Raw genomic sequence first — 25,058 nt, 5'->3', positions numbered from 1 at the left:
TCTCCAATTTCACCGTTATTAAAATTTTAAAAAATTCTCCATCAGTCATTAAGGGGGTAAATTTCCAAATTTGAGAGCAGAAAAATATGAAAAAGGGTCACCCTATATAGATCAACAACGTCACGATGACAGCATCAATTTTTAACAAGTAATTAGGCGTAAAAAAAGAGACCGTCGGAGCGAGAGATATGTCCGAATGACTGTAAACATGACGCGACGCGGCTTCTGCGCATGAGACCAACAAAAGAATGGAAAAAAAATAATACGTTATGAATGTAAGGAGTCTTATCGTCTGACTACAAAGACAGCGATTCTTTCCGTTTTTGTCGATTCCAGTAGGCATTAAATTTCATTTCCATCAACTTTAACACACACGAAAAGAGAAAATTTTCAGGATTTAAAAACAATTAATTTAAAATTATTTATTTCGTGAGCTGTTTCCATTTCGCGTAATAATACGGAATTTGGTGTTTCAACTGTTGCATCTACTTTCAGTTAATGCGCATGCGCGCCTGCTTGCACGCATTGTACCGTACTGTCCGCAATTTTCTCAATGCGTCCTTTTTAACTTTTACTTCTCGCAAACAAAAAACACGCGTCTGCAATACTAGACCGCAAGGACTCTTTCGTTAAGGTGAGAAGGACTCGTGTTGTGTAGACGGCGGCAATTACTGCTCGGCTCTTTCTTTCCACCCGTGAGAGGGCGAGTGGGTGTGAGTGAGTTGGGGAACATAAACAGCGAGGGCATCTGGCTCACAGGTGTCCCGCGAGGAGCTCAAAACACCAACTCCCCCCTTCCCCCTATCATCCATCGCCCCGCCCCCCCACGCCACGGCGTTTTGCAACGAATCGAGCGAATGACTGAATGAAAGAAAGAAAAGAGAAGCGGCGGGAGAAAGTGGTCGTTGGGGCAACCGGTCGCGCCGATCTATTATCTCGCTTCAACTGTTTCCCTCCCCTCCCTTTGTGCCCCCACGCTCACATTCAACCGGCCCATCGTAATCTAATGGCGCCCGTCCAATTTTATCGTTAAGGCGATAGATACTTATGCGGCTGTGAAAGCGATGCATTGTGTGCTAGCGCGCCCGACATTGAGGTCAGGGTCCTGCATCTTCGTTTGTGGGTCCATCCTGTCTTAATTTCTTGCATAAATTGATCCGGCTGAGTTCAAGGACCAACCACGGCTTCGATACACTATTGTTAATTTCAAGAACGGAGGCATTTGGTTGCTCGCCTTTTCTCCTGGAATTCCAAACTCACGTCATCGTATTTATCGCAACTTTTCATCGGTTTAGCCTGTATCTCAGACATAAGTATTCAGCGCATGAGAGGCAAAGGTAAAATTTAAAAATTTGAGACACCTAGAAGCAAACGCTGACAGGGACTTACCCTATACGAATACATACATCCTGAAATTTTCAAGATGATAATGAAATTTTAAACGAGTGATTCGTCGCAATCGAATGAACCTTAGAACTGGACTATAAAGCCTCCACATAAGACTATCATTTCATAATTATTTTACGACTGACATGCATATGATGGATAGCATTAGACAGATTATGGTCCTCCAAAAAAAGCTCCAATTATTATCATTTACCGTCCAAATCTCTAATATTTTAAGTGCACGGTGCAATAGTAAACCAAATCCTACCCATAAAAACAAATGCTGTCTGAGCATTGACATTAGGGTGCAACGGATGAAGATTAGACGTGACATCAGCCGTCATAACCTTTGAAAAAAGTTAATCATTATTGAAATATGTGGCTGTCGAAACTCAAGGTTTCTTTGATGAGACGTTATTTCCTGCGAAAGGTATTGTGATTTCTCACGTACTAGAAGACATTAACATCGTAGAGTGTACGTTAGTCTACGCTTATCAAATTGTATTTTATGTTTAAGAAAGCGCATTATTAATCCACAAGTTCATCGGAGTATTATCCGAAATATCATATCCGAAATATGTGAAAATGTGAAATGAATTTAAGTGGGCAGCACGAGATATCTTTGCTTATTTAATTCGGCCGTATATGGGTGACGCAAGTACTCCAAGTTGCTTGTCAACAAAACTATAAAGATAAAACTGCTGTATTTTGACAAAATATATTTTGTTTCCTCCAGGAAGAAGGGAAGCTATGTAACGTAGTCAAAATAAGGCGTCTCATCTAAAGTTTTGATAAGTTATGTTGACATCACTCCCCTGAAAATGTTATGCTATACCACCTAATTCCACGGGGGCAGCGACAGATTATTTTAAATTATTATTCATAAAATTAAGCGATTGGAAATTTTGACATTTTGACGTAGTGAGAACACAGTTTGTACTTCTTATTATTCTGAAAAAGGCAAACTGAAAAATTAATGTCACAGCAGCATCAAAACGATTTAATCCGTAATGATCACAATCCAAGGCAAGTCAACTTTACTGTTCGTAGTCACCATCCAACGCATTGCTCTTTTCTGCGGTTTAAGGACTCGTTGAAATTTAAGGGAATCAATAAAAATTTGTCAAGGGATTTCATTCACTCCACCAACTTTTGAGTATTTCATATTCTCCTTGTATAAGAAACAACGCTTTACGTGAGTAATCTCAGCTAGCAGTTTGTAATTTTTTAATTTATAAATGATCAACTACTTCATGCTGAAGACACAAGCGCGGGTGAAAGTACGTATATTACAAGTTTCCTATATCTATATAATTTAGTAAAGGCCTATTTTGAACGTCTGATTATCAATAAACGGGACATAGGTGGCCGTATCTTGAAAATATTTGGAAGCTAGTGTAAAACAAAGTAGTTCAGAATAACGTGTACTTAAAATGGTGACCTAATATGGAATAATTCGTCGACTACGGTATTCATACTCCTAATTTTTTTACAAGGCATCAAAAAACTGACCCATGGACTTAATCTTATTTGCAATAAATTCACACGGCTGAGTCATGAGTGCAATTTGAATTTTGTAACTACAAACAAAATTCCAATGACGCAGGACTTCTCTAGAAAGGGCATTTGAGTTCTCTAGAACGAATTCCATCAAACGGAACGCAGAAAAAAACAGATAAAAAAAGCCATGAATCAACTCCAATTGGCGTTACCATGTCTTCTCTGCGATGCAAATATGAAATAGGAGCAATAAAATTGTTTCGGGATCCCATGAACGTTCAAGGCATGAGATATTGTGTCATGGCCCGCTAACATAAGAAGCTTGTACTCCAATATTTATGGTTTAATGTGAATACATAAATTCCGATCGCACAGCCATAAAACTCAATTGCCGTGAAACTCGGCCGCAGGATTCTCAGCACCAGGGCCACCCTCGATCGTTGACCAGGGGAAACAGATGACACCAGCTCCGTACGGAAACTGAAGCACGTTCTTCACACGTTCAATAAATGGAAAAAAATGAAAAATATTTAAATAGTGAGACACATCAACAAACGCGTATTTTCGATGTTTCGTGCAAAAAATGAACGAATGAAAAAAGTATTTATTTTGCGATGAGTCCATTTTCGAAACTTCAGTCACTAAGTTCACCTTTTCTACTCATGTGGGGAAATTCAGCGTGAAAAATGTATTTGGCTCAGCCGGGATTCGAACCCATATCTCCCGATTGCCAATCAGGTGTGCTAATAGATAACCCACCAATCTTTTCCCCTCCTGACCAGGGACGCCAGAAATTTGCTTCGGTGTGGTTCTTGGGTGGAATATGCGAATTTTCTTTCAATTTGCAGTGATTAGAAAAACCATCAATTTCATTAATTAAGCTATATACATTTCTTTTTCACGGGGTTCGCCATTTAGAAGTTCATGTTAGTCGTTTCACAGTGTTTTCATAGTAATTTAGTTTTCATTGTTTATAGTCATCGTTGCTTTATTCCAACTCTATGGCTTGAGCTCTGTATGCGTTTGTTCCTGAAATCCACCTGATTTTTCGACTGTACTGCCATGAGATACATTAATGTGAGCAAGAGGCCCCCTCAGTAGGTGAGTCGTGGGCAGTCGCCATATAATATTTCAGGGGTTCGGGCTGAAGCCCTCCACTGGCTACATGCCTGCCTCCAGGGGTCTCCATATTGGGAGGAAAGTTGCTAAGGGGTGTGAATGCCTCACCGGCAGGCAATGGTTTGGGTCATCATCTCGGCTAAATCAAATGATTTTTTCGTGGTAAATTTGATTGTTTGAGGCGTGACTTTGTGAATGAAATTCATTCCATTAAAATTAAAAACAAGAACTTTGTGCTTTCACATGAATATTTATTCAGACATTTACACGAAAATGGTTCCAATGTTAGACGTCATCATCAGCAGGGGCGCAGCTAGGAATGAAGGCTGGGGGGGAGGGGGTTTAGGTGCAACTAATACTTTGTGGTGTGGGGTATTGCATACCCGCCAGGGTAAGCGGGAGTTGCGAGGGCCCTCCTCCAGAAAATTTTAAGATTAATGGTTCAAAATGGCGAGTTTTACCGCTTTATGAGAGACATTAGATTAATCCTAACACTATGTTATAAGTAATACTAATCCATTAAGTAAAATGGATTAAACTTTAAAATTTCTCTGAGCTCTGGGCTAGCTCTGAGTTTATCCCCCAAACCCCCCCCTCGCTGCGCCACTGATCATCAGGTCCACCTGACGATGGCGTCTAACGTTGAAACCATGGTCGTGAAAATGTGTGAATAAATATTCATGTGAAAGCAAAAAGTTCTTCTTGTTATTAACGTGGTGAAGTTCATTCTTGCACTCGTATTTTATTCCTGAATCATTAATTGTCATTCACGATGCTTGCATTCCTCATATTTGCATCCGTGCACTGGACTGCTCACCATGTTACCAACATGCCTTCACGAAAGCGAGCCGACTTAGTTACATCGATCTGACGTTGACAGCCACGAATATTACAACGAAGGATTCTCCAGTCTGCCTCTAGATGTCCTGACACAGACTGTGCATTGAAATAGGTTTACTAAATCTACAACACGCGACGCTGACTGTAAGCGATCCGGATTTCTCGGAGAAAAATTATGGCTGTTGACCGACATTTATTTTCACCAAAATATGATCTGTCGATTGCATAGCATTCCAATGCTATTCCTCCCGAATTCATATTAAATTGTAAATAATAGGAATAAAATGAATCGCCTTGCACTCACCGCCGCTCTGCGGACATTTTTGAAAACTGATGAAAATACACCCACACTGAAATCATAAAGAAAGCATCCTAGGGGCCTCCTCAATTTAGTCTCCTTGGTGATGATTATTTGATCGATTATTATCGATTTGACTATCGACTTCAGCGCCCATCCCAGCGACTGTGCTGCTGCTCAACCCGTCCTCCGCGTGAGACGCTGCAGGCATAAGAGAAAGAGAACGCTGGAGTCACGCACTTAGCAGAACCTGCTGAGATGTTGATGGACCGCTGGCTGTCAAGACTGCCTCGTTTCGTGCATTATTCTTCGTAGCCTTAGCCCAAGCCATTCACGGGTGTGGATTAGTTCAAGCATCCATCCTCTGCATTTTTCTTCACTCAACACCTTCGCCAGTCTTGATTAGGCAGAAAGCCAATGGGGAGACTGCCAGATTGAAAATCAGAAATCTTGGGAGAAATGCATTAAGTGAATGGAAAAAATACCAATTATATGCTCTTAGTCAGCTACCTCTCAGAAACACGAAAAAAACGTCTAAATTTCGGAAAATATAAATTAGCGGGATAAGAACAAAAATATTGTGTAGAATTAATGAAATTTTCCACACATCTTTATCATGTCACGACCAATCATACTCGGCCCTTCATTGTATGACTTGTCAAAACGATTGACGGAATAATCAACCATTAAAAACTGCACGTGGATTATGGCATCCAAGCACAAAGGTAAATGTGGAAAAATAGGATAAATGAAATATGATGCTCTTAACATGAGGTTATCATAAGTTGTTACTTCAATAGGGTCGTTTCCTATTATTTTTATATTGGCTAAATCGAAAGATTATTACTCCTGGTGTACGAATTTCACACTTTTAGATTTTTAAATGACGATATCTATTTTTTGCGATCAAATGAAAAGTGAACATTTTCAACCTCCGTCATTACCATTAGGATGAGTATATAATGTGCAGTATGAAGAATTTACTACAGAAAATGATTCACAAAAAATGATAATATTGCTATAAAATAATAGAAGGAGCTTATATTTCAAAAGCATGATTACATATTATAAAACCACTTGAAAGAAGTTAGATTTCTTCACGTGCAAAAATCTTTATTATGCGCATTAGCTTTTAAGAAATTGGCCTGAAATTGAGGAAACAGGCGAAAAAAAGAATAATTGAGATATAGAAGAATAATTTAGGGAGAATGTGATTCCCAAGAACAGCAAGCAAGAGAAAATACGACGTGAAACACAATGCAACAAGGGTAATTAGCACAGAAATGGGAAGCAAATCAAGAGATGGAGTACAACCATGGAATGGCAACGTAAAGCGATGATTACCATGGTGAGCAGCTCAGTATAGAGGCCGTATCATTCCATCTCCCGGCAACGTGACAATTGAACCACACACGTATTCACCGCATTGGACGTGCATTTGCACTCGACGCACGGCGGAATTCCGTCCCCGTCAGTGAACCCGCATCCAAATGCATCGGCCAACATTTCGAGGAACAGGATGTACCCTAGTAACTGATGGTAGCTAGATACCACAGCCGAAAGGCTTTGTTCGACACAACAGTTGTGTTTTGCGCTGAATCACAACGTCCGGCAGATATATTTAGACACCGGGAGATTGATAAGCAGGAATCAGGGAAGCGCAAAATAAATTGAGCGATAATTTGATGAATGAGAGCGAAAACTCATCCCTTCCTTCAAATAGTTGTCGTGGGAAATAACATATGAATGAGGTTGAAATAGGACTCTTACAAATCATGTACTCATAAATTGTATTAAAATCCAGTTTATAATTAGGCAATTCTCTTAGTAGTACTAACATTATTAATAATTTGACTAATATTTCGAAAGCTGACATTTTTAAACGTGCATTCAGCAATGTTTCTAACCTTTTAACACAAATATTAAATCTGACCATGTCGTTACCTTCTCTAGAGCAATTACATGCACTTGTTTTTTTAAGTTAAAATTCCATTTAATAACTGTAGGAAAAAATTGTAAATATCCGCTTCAATGAGCAGTTTTTAAATTGAATACCGTAAATAAAAGTTTCCCATTTTGAATAAATATGAACTATTTGAACTCCACGAAAAAAAATCCTTGCTTGTCTAAAATGGGCTGGTGAACCAGCCCATTTTAGACAAGCAAGTCTTTCACTCTCGATTGTGACAGTGGTTGAAAAATAAAGACACACATGTTTGCGTCTCCCAATCCATCGCCTACTTCTCGAGTTATTTGTGGTAAAAAATCGACCCTTTAACCCTTTCGAAATTAAGTTTATGACGTCACGCAATCCCACCGAGGCGGTCACTTCTCAGCTATTCCTCGTACATCGGCCTCATTCTCGCCGTTGCTAACAATCTGGTGAGCGGTTCATTCCCCCCCCCCCTCTAAATGAGCAATTCTAATTGAAATAATGTACTCCGATGACGTCACCGACTCATCAAAAGGGTGCGATATATTTGACATTATTTTATTTTTAACTTGTGTCGAAAAGCCTGAATGGGGAGGAGGACAGAGGGAGGAGTTTTCCTTCACATTGATTATGATTATTGTCTCTCCGCAATTGGGCGGAATTCGAGTGAGCTATTGATGGGCTGGAGATTTCATAATAAGTACGGAAAGAAAAGTGGACTGTATGATACAAAAACAGAAAAAAAGAGATAATGGGCCTGCAGGAGAGCACTGAGTGACTTACCCCAGGTCTCCAGGCTAGAAGCTCCACCGTCAGACGTCTGGATGATAATGGTGATACCTTTTTGACGGTTCGTCCGTGAGTGAGGCCGGGTTCGTCGCCTCATGTTCCCAGGAGAGCAATACATATCAACGAAATATTCCGACAGGTGTCGGGATGAGGGGCAAGTCCCTCACTGCCCTCTTTAGGCCAAAAAGTAAAATAGACTAGGGGCGCGAAGACCAAACAATCATCTTTCCTTTGCATTAACCGAATTCTTTTGTTGATTTCTGATCTGGGGCCGTATTCTGTAACTCCAAACCGATCGGTGCGGCACCGATTCGTCGGGTGCGACGTCACACCGACTCCCGGTAAGAAGTCGTGCGATTCTGTACGAACCCGGTCGGTGCGGCACCGACGAGAGGACGGGAGATCGTCGGTAGCCGTACCGACAGCAAATAGGTGTCGGTACGGCCACCGACTTGTGGGTTTCATGAATTCCCCGGTGCGCATTGTACGTTATATTTTGTTTTTACCTCATCATCGAGTAAATAATGAGGTTTTCTCCAATGTTATCTTTTTCTGCCCCTTCGAATACGCCTCTATAATTCACTGTGTCATCATCTATATTAATTACCTTGACAGAAATATAAGATAATGGTTAATAAAAATGAGGTTTGCTAACATATAATGACTTTCTCTCATTTATGTTACCGCACTTTCATTCGCTTGTAATAGGCTTTATTTCTCTCTATCATCATTTATTTGCTCCTTTGACATAAAAAAGATATTTTTGATTAAATATGAGTTTTGCCGCAATGTTATCACTTTATATCACTCTGAATAGGCGACTGTTATTTCACTCAATCATCAATTTGGCGTTTCTCTCGGCATAGAAATAAGATCTTTTTATTTAAGTATGAAGTTTGCCACAACGGTATCAGTTTCTTTCATTTGTAACGGGCAACTATATTTCATTTCATCGTCAGCCATTGATTCCCTTGACGATAAAAGAAGATATTTGTTAATAAGTATGAGGTTTACCGCAATATTATCATTTTCTCTCACTTGGAATGCGCAACTTATACATATGTATTTCACCCAATCACAATTTATTTACTTCCTCGTCATTACACTTCTTTTAATTGCACCCAGCTCCATATTTTTATAACAATTTCCTAACTTGTTCCTCTAATATTACATTTGCATTTGAATCCTACGTTCACGTTCCATGGTATGCTATTTTCGTCTGCTACGGTGCCAATGGCATAACCTTCCGTTGATAACATTTATACGGAACTTACTTAATGACAACTATATTACCAAATCATGAATAAATAGCATTATACGGAACCAATATTTAAAAAAAGAAACTACGATCTCAAGGATAGTTTCAATAATTCATTCCAGCAACAACAATCTCCATCACATACAAACTTTATTGTGATGTTGTAATATTGTTTCCTTCGATTCTGTAGGTACAGCATTACTACCACACATTATATAAGCATTGTCAACAACTTATCCAATATCGTTTATCTTAATCTAGCAATAAGTCGTAATTTCCGCAAATAAAAAGATTGAGAATGACGACAACAAACTGTGCCAATGAGTCTTCACTTGTTTTTACCCTTCTCTCATTGGTGGAGACACGTGAAACTTCGGATGTATTCGGATTTTCCCTGTTTGGGAAGGAAGGGGAACCGTACCGACTGGTTTGAAACCGACGACCTTACAGAATCGCTGAAAGTGTCGTCGTCGGTGCGGAATCCGTTGTCGGTACGGTTTGATGTCCAGTCGGTGGGCTTGAAAGGGAAACCGACCGGTGCGGCACCGACGAAATACAGAATACGGCCCCTGAACAAACAACGACTGGAATACTAGATATGCATGCAAAAACTCGAAAAATCAGTAAAATGGAAATGGAGCAAGCTCAAACGCTTCGAGCAAGAAACTAACGCACACGTCCTTCTCTGAATCAAACTCGGGAACATGAATGCAGCAATTCTTGACAAGTGAGCATTTTTCGCTTGCGTCAAATATAATGTTATATTTTGATTATGTCCCATGAAAAGATGTCAGTGAGATCAAATTGGAGTCCATTCCAATGATAAGTAGGCTAGGGTCATCGCTGTCATAACTTTTACCCGCCCAGTTCACTTTCTGATCTTCAAGCGTGAATTTAGTTCGGTTGGCGAGACAGCCTAATCGCACGAAATTGTTCCCCGAAGGCATCGCCGTGAGTTGGAGGACAAGGTGAAGACAAAGTACGTTGATGCTAATTTAGAGTCATTTTGTTCGGTGCTAGCCCAATTTCATAACAGAACCCAAGATCATTTGAAGGAGAAATCCAAAATATATCTCCTCCAACCAATGAATGGTGGATACTATTTTAGTATCATCGCAAAAGGTCTGCTCTTGGGACCACATGCAATTAAACCGTTACGTTGAAAACATGCGGATGATAAAATACCCATAAAAACGCGATAAGTAGGGCGATATATGAATTAAATTCCTATAAAAAATTTCGAATGAAATTTCAGGTTTTGGGTTTCAAAAGTTCAATTAAACTCCAGCTAATCATGAGCAATTAATTACTGAGTGTCTTATTGGTCAGGAAAAAGGTTTGATTTCCTGGCAAAGGAAACTCTTCGGCAAATTTCTTCGCCATCATAAGGACATAATGACTTTAAAAATGCATAGAGGTATTTATTTTATTTTCTAACTCCAAGATTTACTCTTTCCGCTTCCCAATTTAGTCATTCAAGTATTGTGAAAATCATAAAATTGTTCATAGTTGGTTAACAATGGTATTATAATGTCTGTCAGGATATTTCGGTGAATGAGAGAAATAAATGCAAAATTACGCACGTCTTAAAATGGACTCCACCGTTTCAGTTTTTAATTTGTACGCCGACTTCAATGGGATAACTCATTTCTGTCCTATTTTTCAAATAATTTGAAAACTGAAATACCCACATCTGTCCGTTATAAAAATATCAGTAAAGAATTATTCTGTCTTAAGTGATAACCGCAAGTAAATTTCCGCGCCGCTTTCATGGTAAGAAGGATTGAAAGTTTGTGACGTCACTCGCTGCTCTCGTCTGGCGACCGTAAGTATTTGACACCTTAAAATTTCTTTATTTAACGACAAACTTTAACACTGAAACTTGGTACGGTTGACGTCAATTATTCTCCAAAGAAGACACAACTTGCACGATTGTCATTGATTTACGAGTTATTTGTTTAAGGTACATATTTTGCGAAAATCTATTTCCCCACTCACCAGCCGAATTTAATTGAAATTTTCATTGTCAGATCACTGAAAATAACCCCATTATTAAGAAAAATTGTGATTCATACCATTTTAATTAAGACTGTTTTCATTTACATCATTCATTCATTCGAATCTATCTGGCAGGAATCAGTTCTTGTGCCTCAAATATGATTCACTCGCTATAATTTGGTCCACCAAAACCTTGGCCGGTTGGAATTTTTACTTTTCGCTCATTTACGAAATAAATTATTCGCATATACTTCGTGCGTTTCGTAACTTCAACTGCACTGAAATATTTCAACCCTTCACAGAATTGGAAAATTAAATGTGAGCATCGGAGTGCGAATCTGCCAGGAAACAGTTTAATTCAAGCTTCCCCATTACTGCAACATCGCCTTCCATTTTAGTCCTTGGCTTTTTGCACAAACTGTAGGCACAGTTTTTCGAAAGAGCCTTAAAAGAGGAAGTTGATCGAAGTTGATAAAATTAAAAGGCATAATCGCAAAGATCAATGGAGTAGAAATGTTTTTCAACGAAACATATTTATTCATGTAAGTACATACCTAAATTTTTCTCAACAAAAGCGCTTCCAGTCGATTGATGCGTGATTTTATCGCATTACGAGGCGGATCCGATCTCGTTTACGACGTATATGGTATTGAGGTAATCATGGCCGTGAAGTGGGCGCCAGAATTCAACGCACCTTTGATGGCGCAACGCACATGTTTTCTCATTTTCTCGCGCGCCACGAGGCATTCCCATCTGCATTCAACTCATATTCCTTTACGACTAAATCGATTTGTGGTCACATTATACACGCTGTGAAGAGAAAGTATCAGGCCAATTGGTTTCGCTTCATGAACGGCAGATTTGTTCTTTCATCGTTCGAATTTTTATTTTCCCGCAACCCAAGAGGCGCGCAGAATGGACTTAAAAAGCCATGAAATTGATGTGAGGGAGCCATTTGATGGAGAACCTACTTTAAAAAAGGACTTCTCTTCAGACACCTTGGTGCATATCATTCCATTCCCATTCTTAGGGTCAACAAGCCTCTAGACTACACGAGACCAGCCTTGTTCGTTTATGTTAGACTAGTCATTTCTTTACACTAAAAAGGGGTTGCTGGTTCCAACTGCTCCTTTCAGACTACGTGAAGGATGGCAAACCTTTTGTAGACACATTCACTTCATGAGAATCAACATTCCGTCCCATTTCTCCATATTTTCACATTTACAAATGTTTCATAATGACGTCACGTTTTGCTCTGTCCGCTTCACGAATTTTATATGCGTTTCAAATCCAAAAGCAACCGTACTCTTCACCAGACGTTCACCAGATACTATTCTCAGAGGGTCAGATAGTTACCAAATTCAATCCTCGTCATCTCTAATTCTTCCCATGCTAAAAATCGAATAGAATATCGATCGAATAGTTTTTATTTCATTTATTAATTTCCAACCTCCCCATAAACAGCACATGAGGACCATTACAACAGGTGTTCCAACATTAACAATGCTGAACACGAGCCACGTACCCTGGATTGGGACCACTTACTCAAGTGAGACTCGAACCCACGGCCTTCGATTTGGAAGGCGAGGACTTTACCCCACCGCCATCGAGGCGGGCAAAATTTAAAAACAATTGGAGCCATTTATGTGTTTTCCATGACACAAATTCTTTACCTGTTTTATTTAATTCTGTGTTCGTAATTCAAACAGAGAATAAATAATTCATTCCTTAGAGCGCCACAACTACTATTCGTGCACTTGATGGTTTCACAGTGATGTTAGCGTCACTCCATTTAGAATGAAACATTTGTCAAGGCCATGAAATATGTAAGCAGCTAAATACTTAACTAATAATCATCTAAATGATAATATCCCCTATACTTCCCCAGATCCAAGAGAGGTTAGGCAGAACACTACGTACGTCCCGAAAATAAATCCTTTCCCTTCAGAAAACTAGCCACGCTTCCACTCGTGGTGTTGCCTGAACGATAGAATATATATTTTGATGAAGATTAGAACAATAGAGATAATTTAATATTTTGAAACAGACGGTAGACATTCCCTAACATTGAAGTCCGCCGCAAATTAGAGCACTCTCACCAAATTTGAATAAAGGCAGGAATTGCAAAAAGAAGCAATGATAATAGCAAGGAGAAATAATAAAAAATGTAGCAATTATACTATTGGATATAGCCTAAGATACAAGAGTAAAGCAATTATCAAACGACGGTACATATTTACTGCAAATTTTCATTATTTATCATCTGAAGAAGATGGAGAGGAAGAAATGATTCTCGTACTAGGAGAGTAACCAGAATTTGTCTTATCCATAGGATGTGGTTCAATTTTTAGTTTAGTCGCGTACTAGTTGGACATGCGATGTCTGCATATATTTTTATGAGACGTAAGGCATTATTATTATGCAACGTACGTGACTAATATTATGAGATGTAGGTAATATTGCGTAAAAAATATAAATCATAAACCCCTCATTTAATTAACTTTTGATTTTTTGGCGGGTTGGAGACGATGGTCAACAGCAGAAATTAGTTCTAAACAATAGAGGCAAATGATAACCCGCGTGTCCGTGAGCGAAGTTGGCCAAAAGGTGGAAAATTGATGTTTCCTTATTGCAGCTGCGGTAATGAGAGTGGATCGCACGAAACTACCGGAAGAATAGGGAAGTTGATTGGACACATCCAGAGACCAGCTTGATTACTCAAAGCCATTATGGAAGGGGAAAACGCAGCAAAATCAAACAAAGGAAGGTCAAGGGGGCGCGAAGCGAGGCCTTCGATCATGTAAACAATAGCCTCAGCCGGTTGGACTCAACACCAACAAGAACCGCGTGTAACACAGTTAAAATTTGCACCTGACACACGTAATGATATTTTTCAGCTAGTTGTTATCGTCTGCACACTATAAACTTCACGCGCTTGGGTGAAACTCAATTAGCAGCCACCTCGACGTCGTGTGCCATTCACTCCAACAGAACTAGGCAGGAGCTCCAATTTAGCAGAAAGTTATCTAAATATAATATATTAACTGTGAATAAAATACTGAATTGGCTCATTATCATAGAGAATTATATCAAAAAGAGCACAAAATTAAATGTAATAATACACTTTCTATGGATAAACATAACAGTCCTTTGTTGAAAACGTATCTTTACAATACGTGTATGGTAAAAGATTGCTGAAGTATGTTGTACCTCATACCTTCAATTGTATGCCAAAGGCTCTATGTAATCTAAAATCTTTGACCGATATTAAAAGAATAGTGAAAGAATGGTTATTAAGTAAAACTGTAAACTTGCAATTTCCTTAATGAATCTGAAATGCACAAATTATATTAAATTCTCACATTTTTGTTTCAAAGCTCTTAAAACTTTGTTGCCATGTTATTGTATTTTCGTTAATGAAATTGTTACTTGTAATGTAATATAAATGCTATGCTTTCAATGTTGCCACTATGTAGGATAAATGGAACCTTCTGACAAGCCATATGGCTTAGAAGGACCAAGTCTGTATATGCTAATAAAGGCAAATATGTATATTTTTAAAAATTTAATAGTATGATATTATGTCGTCATAGGTATTGATGCCTAATAATGGATTTTCTTCGGCCTAAAAACATTAAAACAGCCACTTCATCAAATATATAGATGCACTGTCAAAAAATTATGTTACCTAAAAATACAATTTTCGCCTGAATTTCGTATTTTAGAGATGCTTAATCAGAGACAACGTGAACTTTGTCATAGCCATGATTTCACCCACTTTTTATTGATCGTAAAAGCCAACTTTCCAATCCATTACGTTTCCGATATTGAAAAGTTTTGGAACTCGATATTGCAAAGATAGAATCTAAAAAGACGAATTCAAGTGGACATATAGACGCAATCGGCTCAGGTGTAGCTCCGATGGCTGCTCACGAAAACGTGCAGATATTGGGAGCAATATTTAGCATTTGCAACGCATCCACTGTTTACATGTTCGAAGAATGTCACACGACACAATACAATTCAATACAATAGGCGATTCTTCAGTCAGCCTCTCAGGGTTTTGCCATTGCGCACATCATTCGCGCATATAATAGGTTTGCATAAATCGCCACTCGCGTCGCTGACGGCAGACCGATCCGAATTTCGCATAGTAAAATTATGGGTGTCAACTGAAATTTATAGCCTCGAGAATATGATCCATTAAATTCATAAATTTTCAAAGCGATTACTCACGATTGCAAGCACCAGGGGCGCAGCCAGGAATTAAGGCTGGGGGGGGTTGCAACTGATAGCGGGGTGTGTGGGGGTATGGAATACCCACCAGGGTAAGCGGCAGGTGCGAGAATTTTAAGATAAACGGTTCAAAATGGCGAGTTTTACGGCTTTCTCAGGGATATTTTATTAGTCCTTACCCTTAATAGTTACCACTCTATTAGTAACATCAGTGGATACGAAACCCTAGGGCGGGCTCGCTGGTTACACTCCTGGGCCGAGGTCTGGAAGCGTTAGCTTATCACCGCAGAAGGGGGAGGACAGGAAGGAGAAAGGAAGGAGGCGCCGCCGCGATAGGAGCCCGACGACGCCTCCTGGGACGGGATAGGGAAGGAAGGGATGGGACGAGGAATGCCGCACCGTCACAAAGGCGGGCGGGTCCTACTATTAGGGAAATCAGGAAAAACCACTGCTGTGCCAGCGATTTTAGAGGATTATCCTATGAGGAAGAATAATCCAAAGATCAAATCGCTAGATATTAGTAATACCAATCCAATTAAGTAAAATGGATTAAACTTAAATATTTCTCTAAGCTCTGGGGGGGGGGACTTAACCCCTAAAACCCCCACTCGCTGCGCCACTGGCAAGTACTAAGTATATTGTAAAAAATTAAGAATAAATGGATCGCTTCTCACTTATCGGCTCGCTACAGACATTTTTGAAAGCCGATGGGACCAAAGTGACAGCATGAACAGACCTTCCACGGGACGTGCTCTACGCAGACTCCTCGATATTGGGACTGACAGCAAGGCGCACGAAGGAGTAAGCTCACGATCAAAGGGAGGGAGAGACATAATGAGAGAATAAAGCAAGGGAAATTTCGACGATAACGCGGAAGGCGCCCAGCCGATTTTTAGCGGCAACATGCTTGCGTCTCGACACAAGTTTTTTTTTGTATTTTCAAAATGAATTTTTTCGTGAATAGCTGTGCGCTTCCTGATTAAAGATCGCAAAAACCAATTAATGCTCTTCAAGTTCTTAACCTTGCACACCACGCACGTAACAAACACTTTGCGACTAATTATTCACTATCACATTTTTCAAAAGATTTCCAAGGCTGTTAATAAGATTGTGTAACTATGTAGTTGACGCATTTTCAATTACGACAGTATCCATTCATTATACACGATGGATCGAACGACGCAGTATTAAAACATAATTTATTCGAAGTCTGGCTTCAAGATAGGGTGGCATATCCTCAGGTTGATGTGACGTACGATAGCTCGGTTTACACTGTGCGAACTCTCACAGACACTCTTTCAAAATGAAGTTTATTTTATTTTAAAATGATCCTCATCACTAATTAGAGAGTAAATGTCGCGCATTAAAATAGATAGAATACGCAGAGGGAGGAAGCTGCCGGAGGAGCATAATGCGCATCGCCGTACCGTTCCTCCCCACCGCCACTGTCTCACCAACGTCAAAAATCCTTTTTTTGGGAAAATTAATGCAACTCTTTAATTCCTTCATAGCACTCCGATTTTTTGTTTTGAATTTCGATTCATTCAAACGGTTTCCCATTCTACTCCATTCTCCCATCTCATACCTTCATTGGACCTAATTCATTTAATCCATTATTTTCTTCTGTACGCTAAATCCTAATAAAAAAACTCTTTTCTGGTATTTACTCTCAAAAATGTGTTCAATTTATCACATTTTAATGAGTAATCCGATTAACTGTTATTTCCATTATTTATTGTTTTCGGTTTATCGCCTCGTATTCCGTATTTTTAATGAGCTTTTCCAAATCCACTAAAAATTTAATTTAATTTTGACTGAGGTTTTTCAGTTGAACTTTATGCGTAATTTGATTAATTTTTTAGAATTTTGTTAGATAGAAAAATGCGCATTTTGGAATTACAGGAATAAAATTTTGTTTGCATTTGAAAAATGTATTTAATTATTTATAATAGGGGAGACCGGGGCAGGTTTTCGCATTTTTTTAATTTATTTTTTATTTTGTTCCCCCGCATATTTACAATTACCAAAGTCGTGCCATAACAATTAGTGGATAATCACCTACAATTATAAATTATTGTAACATATGCAATACAAATACTTGTTAGTAAAAATATAAAGAAGGAAATGTAAGTCACGTGCGAAAACGTGCCCCGTCGCCGGTGCATGTTTTCGCATAGCATTAAGTTATGCTGGGGCAAGTTTTCGCATATACTAAAATATAACTAAATGGAAAATAAGAACACATATGTCAGGAACTAACTGTATATTTAACACAAATACATTAGGAAAGTTCAGCAAAACTCATAATCATCGTCACTGTCACAGTTAAGGCAAACAAAAAATAATGATTCCCCTTTGATGCAAGAATCGCGTGCCCATCTTTTGCAGCGACTGCATTTGACCCACTGCTCGCTAGATTTGGAATTGCAAAATTTTTCCAAGCAGTAAATGCTTGTACAGTCGGTCTCATCTTCATTACTGGAATGGCTTTGAAATATATTTTTATTTATTGACTTTGCCATTTTTCCATCGTTCTTCATTGTCTCGTTGATCACCTTTTTCTCTTTCTTTTTTCCTTGCTATAGATTTTGCCTTTTCTGTTTAGCTTGTTCCTGTTCCATTTTTAACTGATTCTCAAATAGCCGAATTTCTTTTTTTTTTCATCATTACCTGGTTTTCTTTCTGGGTCGAGCTTTTTCGAACGGCCTGACATCCTCTGGCGATGTATAAGAAGCAGCAGTAGTTGTAGGGATGTTTTCAGCTAACTGATCCAAATTAGATTCAGTGGAAAAGTTTTCACCATTGATCCCAGTTGGGTCAAGCCTATCCGTGAAATAGCTTGGCATGAAGTCGGTGTAAGTAAACACCAAATGATTCAAAAGGCACGTTTTCGATGGCGAAAACTTGCCCCGCATCGTATTCGAAAACCTGCCCCGTCGCCATTATTTTACTTTAAACCAACCTAAAATGGTGATAATAAATAATTCTTTGTCCAATACCTGTATTGATAAACACAGCAGTTAATGCTCAATCGAAATATATTATTATAACAAGCCACAACTGAAACGGTATATGTCTGTTTTTAGTTTAAAGTAGGGCAGAAAAAGTTACTCACCTGAGTAAAAATCAACAAAAGGTGACACTCCTCCACAACACTCGCGTCCCTGTCCTTGAAACTCACAAAACAGCCGTCGATGCATTGGCGCATCATTCGAGTACGATTGGTGATGCGCTACAGCGGATAGTTGAGGAGGTAAAGCCAATTCGAAAACGTGCCCCATGCGAAAACATGCCCCGGTCTCCCCTACAATAAAAACAAAATTATATATTTCCTACTGCGCTGATTACTTTTCCTTTAAAAATAATGAAATGATTTTTCGAAAGTCAAAACAAAATCGGTTATAATCATTAAAAAAGTCACAACTTTTCAATATTTCCTCTTCGGGAGCTAATTAGAAGCAGACCACAACGTCCTGAGTGCACCTTTGCCGCTTCGTGGTAGTCTAACAGCGCACAGAGGGCTGAGACCGAAAAAAGCTGGCCACAAAAGATTTTTTCACTTTTAATGTTGGAAAAAACTGTTGCATTTTCTAATTATAGAATAATCACTGAACAAATCACTGAAATCATTTTATTCCCACCCTTTTCTCATAGTAGTATGCGTCAGTCAAGTTGATATAAAATGATTTTCGATTTCAGCCTACTGTGTAGCCTAGGTATATGGATAATATATTCGGAAGGGACCAAAATATGGGCACCCTATTATATTCTATGTTTAAAGTAAATGTAAAATTATTGCAATAAGAAATAATGATGTTACTAGTAGATGGCTGGGTATGTTGGATGGCTGGATAGAGTAAAAGTGGTAGATGGATAGCAGTGGCGCCGACTCCATGGGGCTTGAGGTGGCCCGAGCCCTAAAAAATTCGTTATGGATATGAGGAAAAAATGTGTCAGGCTTGCCGATTTTCCCCGGATTGTCCAGATATCGAAATTCGAGTTATCAAGGTTCTAATGTTGATCATATGTCTGTTCTAAAATGGGTAAAAAACTTAAAACTCACTACTTACAAAATTTCCCGGGGCAAGATTCTCGGTTGGTCCCCCCCTCCCCCAATATTTGGATAGAGGAGATGATAGTACTAGTATAGAGGATAGCGACAGCTCTAAGGGTGAACTCTAGGCATCTCAAGCGACTACTGTTTAGCGGGGGTCCAAGCCCCTTTTGCACCCTCCCTTATATTCGCCCCTGTGGTATTCCATGGGCATGCATTTGAGGGGAAGTCGCTCAAGGCAATGCTGGCCATGGGAAACTGGGTCGCCCCTTAAGTTCGGGGATGAAGCGGCATAAATTAAGCCCACCTCGCGTCCCTCCCAGGCATTCGCGTCGCATTGTTTAATTCCATGTTTGCCGACGCTTGAAAGGAAAACCGCCCAATTAAAGGTGAGTCCTTTTCGCCGGAATCGTTCTCACATGTATATATATCTTTCTTTTTCAGAGGCTGCTGGACAGAAAGGCCGTGGCTGCGGAGATCCCAGTGCTGCTGCGGTTGCGCCATCCGAACATTGTAAGCCCCTCGCTCCAAAACCAAACTCCTCCTTTAGTTTATCGAGACCACGGACGTGTGAAATTGCCCTGCTATTCCACGAACCCACCCGCCAGGCAAAATAAATATTTCTTCCCCGTAAACAGAAGACTTATTTATCGAAGTTGGTTTTTTCCCCTAGCAACTCCCACGGCATTCACTCAATACTATATGGTCTCCAGATCCTTCTCAAATTAGTGCTCTAGAGTTCCAAATATAGATGTGATAATGATATTAAATTCGTACCTATTCTTGTCCCATCTGGTCTATCTCTTCACAAACCAACCTCTCATCCCTGGACTGTGTCAGCAATTTCTTTGCCAATATAGTAAAAAATAGAATACCGCATTTACGCAACATGTCCACTAATGCTATTCTCTCCTCCCTCTTCATCCCTAATCTCACTACCCATAGGCTCACAGCTGGTTTAAAACTTATTTATAAGATTCTCAATTCCACCATCGACTGCCCAGCATTGCTCTCTTTTATCAATTTTAAAGTTCCACCCCGCCCTACCCGTTCTCATCCCCTAATCCACATGCCCATCCCTAGACTTTCACTCACTAAACGTTCGTTTTTCTACCGCATTACTTCTGTGTTGAACTCACTCCCTCCACACATCGACCCCTTTGCACTTCCATTGAAATCCTTCATAAGCCTTTCCCTATCCTATCTGTCACCGAAGTAGTCTGTCACTGCAGTTTCTTGTTGTTCTTTTGTTTTTGTAAATGTAATTATTGTTTTCTACATGTTATATTGCGTCTTCGTCCTCTAATTTATGTATTGTTACCTGGCCACTATAAAATGGCATATGCTGTATGTGGTTATATTTCTTTAAAATAAAATAAAAAAATAATAATAGTTAATAATATTAAAAATCCTTTGATAATAATTCGAAACACTCTCTCATAAAATAAGATAAAAATACTGATATTTGTTATTTTTTGGCCAATTGAATGATTGATTTCCCAAAAATTTCAACCGGTACTTTCTCATTAACCAGCAAAAATTAGCAAAAAAAATTAAAATGCATTATTAACCAAAAGTATGCATGAAGCCACGATACACAATATACATTGGTTAGTCTTGAATACATACATTTGCCTTAGAATCGACATAAACATGCCTACGTAATAATTTTTCACCGCCAACGAAATGTTTGCTGTGTCAAGATACATATTGGGAGAATTCTGCTATTATAAGCAATTAATAATTGTAAAAAAGGAAATACTCAAGTTTCTATGCCAATACACAAGTGTGATTGCATTTCTCATTGAATTTTGTACTACTGGCGCTATCTGTTGAAGAGTTCCGTAGCGAGCGAGGGGGGACAAACCCCCGAAATGTTTGGAAGATAAGGTTTTCAATACATCTCCAAAAAATTAGACCCGTCCCCCATTTATCCCCTCCCTAGACCGGCTACCCCTTCAACTCCAAGTTTTTCCGGCTACTCAGCAGATGTAGACGCTTTCTTTGCTTACTCTGCACACTAAGTGCCTACCTATTTCTGTGGAAATGAATTAGATTCCATCCTTCTAGATGCAACCTTTTTTTCCATAACTCTGTCACATAGTAATGCAATTCTAAGACTGTTGACCGCAGACCTTCACTCAAATCTCAATTTATTATTGCGCCCATTAATTTCAATTATTATCATGTTGCGTTTCAGCTAACCTATGCATCCCCGAAGGCCTCTCCATTTTATTTCGTTCTTGACAAACACAAAACTCATCATAATATGACCGCAACAACATAACTTCATGATATGCCATTACTGGACACACTCCATTCCCAAAACTGAATCGTTCTTTGATTGAGAAATATACGCATAAGGTTCTTGTGCTTCCATGAATATTTTACGTATTTATTGCTGTTACAAATCTAGCGTTAACTCATTGGATCATAGATTAGACCATTGAGAGAATGAATGGCTAACTTTGCGCCATCGCTAATTTTTGTGGGGTAATCAATTTTTTTGGAGTGACACATGAAAAATACATGGATAAATATTCACTGAATCTCAACATGTTCCCGCTCGCCGTAATAAAATAAGTATTGGAAGGTTCTAGGGCTAAATACGTGTTTAAGTAGAAGTGTAGGGTGTTAACCCATTATAACCCAATGCTGCTCCTGAGCAACATCAAAAATGTATATATTTTCTGCTCTATTTAAGAAATACGTAAACTACGCATTACTTTGTGGTGTAAATTGTAATGGCGAAATATGTGGCTGGCACAATAATTATGATTGAGTGCAAAATTATCGTGTTTTCAAAATAAAAAATCTAGAAATTTGATTTCTCCCAGAAGCAGCTCTGGGTTACAAAGGGTTAAACGCTATCAAACTTTTGTCCTGGGTAAGACTTAGATGGTAAAGGTAGCTGGTTTTTGAATGAATGCGCCAACATTAATACTTCATTGGATGTAATGTTAAATAAATATGATTCCCTTTTCACTGTTATTTAAACGGTCAAATATTGAATATATCTGGGCTCACTTTCAGATCAAATTCAAAGACGTGTTCGAGACGGAGAATGAGGTGATGATCGTGATGGAGATGGCCGGAGGAGGAGAACTCTTCGAGAGGATCGTGGAGCAAGGCAGCTTCAGCGAGGAGGACGCCGCCACGGCCATCAGGCAAATCTTATCAGCACTTCAGGTACCTACGCTCTACTCCAGCTGCTGCTGCTGCCATCCAAATTAAACTTTGCTGAATGCGCTCAGCAAATACATGCTTCAATCAACTGAAATTATTAATGACACTTTCAAAAGTTCATGGAAAATAATTAACAGTGAAACACAATGGAGGAAAAATTAAAGCTTAGATAAGTCTCCATAAAAAGAAAACGAGATAAGTATTGGGTACAAATAAAAAAGGTTTCATGCAACAAAATCGTCAGAGGAGTGAGAGTACTACATTGGGATTGGGAGAAATGGAGCTCTAAAGAAAAACAAACTCAGGATTTCAGGGTAACGAATTACCGAAACAAAACATGAAGTGAACTTTAACATAGTTTTTTTTACTTATTACTTACGAACTTCCACAAGCCCACGCCCGAAAGATTCAATTGCTTTGACTTCGTTATCCTGATAATACTACGATCATATATAGCTATTTTTCCAGTTCTAAAAATTACCATGAGATCAGGGACAAAAGCGGAGGAAAATCATTCTCTCAAAACGTTTCTCGTGGGACAGGGCCCGTTCACTATGCTCAGCTTTTTTGATTTTGACTATTTTGCGCCAGACAATGTAAATAAAGCTTCCGTCAATTGAATCACAAACCGCGCATCAACTGTAAAACTGATTTTAGAAGACTTATGACCCCATTTTTGCCTCTCGTTAGACGAAACTATCTTCTTGGCGACTAATTACTTTCAAAATGAGATTTGCTCACCTAATGAATTTCCTGAGTCGAGTTACGCTAATTTTATTTGCTGGTAATAAGGCATTACTCATCTTCACATTTATTAATTTTTGTTTCTATCACGCTAAGCAATATTTCGACCGTTTTCTCTTCGATTTATTTGCAATAAGAGAAAAGAATTGCATAATTTTAACCGCTATGTCCAATATTAATCATACTCTTGTGATCAAAAGTAAGAGGCGTCACTGTGTGAAGAGGTACAGAAAATATTCTTACTTCGTGATTTAAATTTTAAAAGGCGATTGGAAAGTACGGCTCAAATTTAACGAGCGGGATTTTAGTTTTTTCACAACCCGTTTCAACGGTTTTTCTCTATTATCATCTATCAAGAAACAAATTATCTCAAGTTTAATGGATTTGGAATTAACGTGAGGTTCCTAAAGAACTCGGTGTCGTAGTCACTTGTGTCGGTATTTTTTCCGAGCTGTGTTAACATTTACCGTAAATTATAGAAGATGAAATCTCAGGATGAAAAATAGCAAGTAGATGTAAGAAAAATAAAATAACAAAACACGAAGATAGCGAAGGAACAAATCAAGTAACCAGTGTGTATGGAACTTTGCTTTCAGTCATAAAAAGAGTGAAGTCTATCGATCGGTGCCCTCTATATTTTATATAAACGCCGTGGAGACGCGAAGTCAATTTTTGGAATGGATTCTAATTTAATTTTTGCGAATTTAGGCCATTAACTGGTCTTAAGACACAAGTTTGGACACCATTGGGATGACCGTTAAAATGACGATAGTGGAACAACCATGAATGACTCATTCAAACGATGAATAAAAACCTCACCATCCATTTTCAAATGTAACTTGCAATGGCCTCCTAAAAAAATACCGCATTGTGATTTTGACCGAGTTTAAAATATAAAATACACGTCCCATTTTTTAACTGTTTACTTCATACTGTGTCGACGGTTGAGTGCAGAATAAACATCGTAGTGCTCAACACTTTTAAGTGAAGCAGCGTTGAAAGTTGTCGACGTCACTCTCTGACCACATTCAAATATCATACGCGGTTCGCATTGCTCTTTTCCTTCGCCTGAAATCCGATCTTCAATGATATCGCAAACGATGTGTTAAATTATACTGTAGTATTGAGCGACAACTTTGACAAGTTTCGCATGAATAATTATTTTTTAACGAATGAAATTTAATTTACGAGGGAGAGAGAGGTAGAAAGAGAATGCATTCAACGCCAAAAAAATCTACCTTCGCATCCATGTAGTACGCACAGCAGAATTAGGATACCATTCCACAGCTGCGGTCCACATTTTCCTATTGGAATGGCACGCGGGACACAAATCCCAATGTAGCAACGTCATATTTTCATGAATAAATACTTTATGTTATCAACTTAAGCCGCAAATTCTCTCCAGATACCAAAAGAGCCGGGGTTCAGTAAGGAGGTTCAATCCCTCTCCGAAATCCCTGCAGGAACGTGTACATATTTATCCCCTCCGAAATGTTTGATCAAGAGTGTACCTTCCACAAATGTTCTCCAAATTCTCCTCTCCTGAGATTTGCTATGGCAAAGACACTACAGTAAGCACTTCGATTCATGGGCGTACCCAGCGAGGAGCAGGAGGGGGCAGCTGCCCCCCCCCCCCCACCATAGCAGCAAAAATCGCAATGTATTTAAGGAAAATAATATTTTTTCAAGCAAATAATTTTAAAAACTAATAAAGAGC

The 25,058-nt window shown here is 39.0% G+C and overlaps 1 protein-coding gene across 1 annotated transcript in view; it reads left to right on the top strand.

Annotated features, from left to right (window-relative positions):
* Positions 1-25,058, top strand: part of LOC124166839 (calcium/calmodulin-dependent protein kinase type IV-like) — a 97,126-nt gene that overhangs the window by 45,810 nt on the left and 26,258 nt on the right. Inside the window, exons 4-5 of the mRNA XM_046544538.1 lie at positions 19,856-19,924; positions 22,445-22,600. Coding sequence (XP_046400494.1) covers positions 19,856-19,924; positions 22,445-22,600 — 225 coding nt within the window. The remainder of the gene's footprint in view (positions 1-19,855; positions 19,925-22,444; positions 22,601-25,058) is intronic.

This window comes from Ischnura elegans, chromosome 10 (genome assembly GCF_921293095.1).
Source record: "Ischnura elegans chromosome 10, ioIscEleg1.1, whole genome shotgun sequence".
Classification (NCBI taxonomy): Eukaryota; Metazoa; Arthropoda; class Insecta; order Odonata; family Coenagrionidae; genus Ischnura; species Ischnura elegans.
Note: the sequence above shows the minus strand (reverse complement) of the source record. Positions and strands in the feature narration are given on the sequence as shown.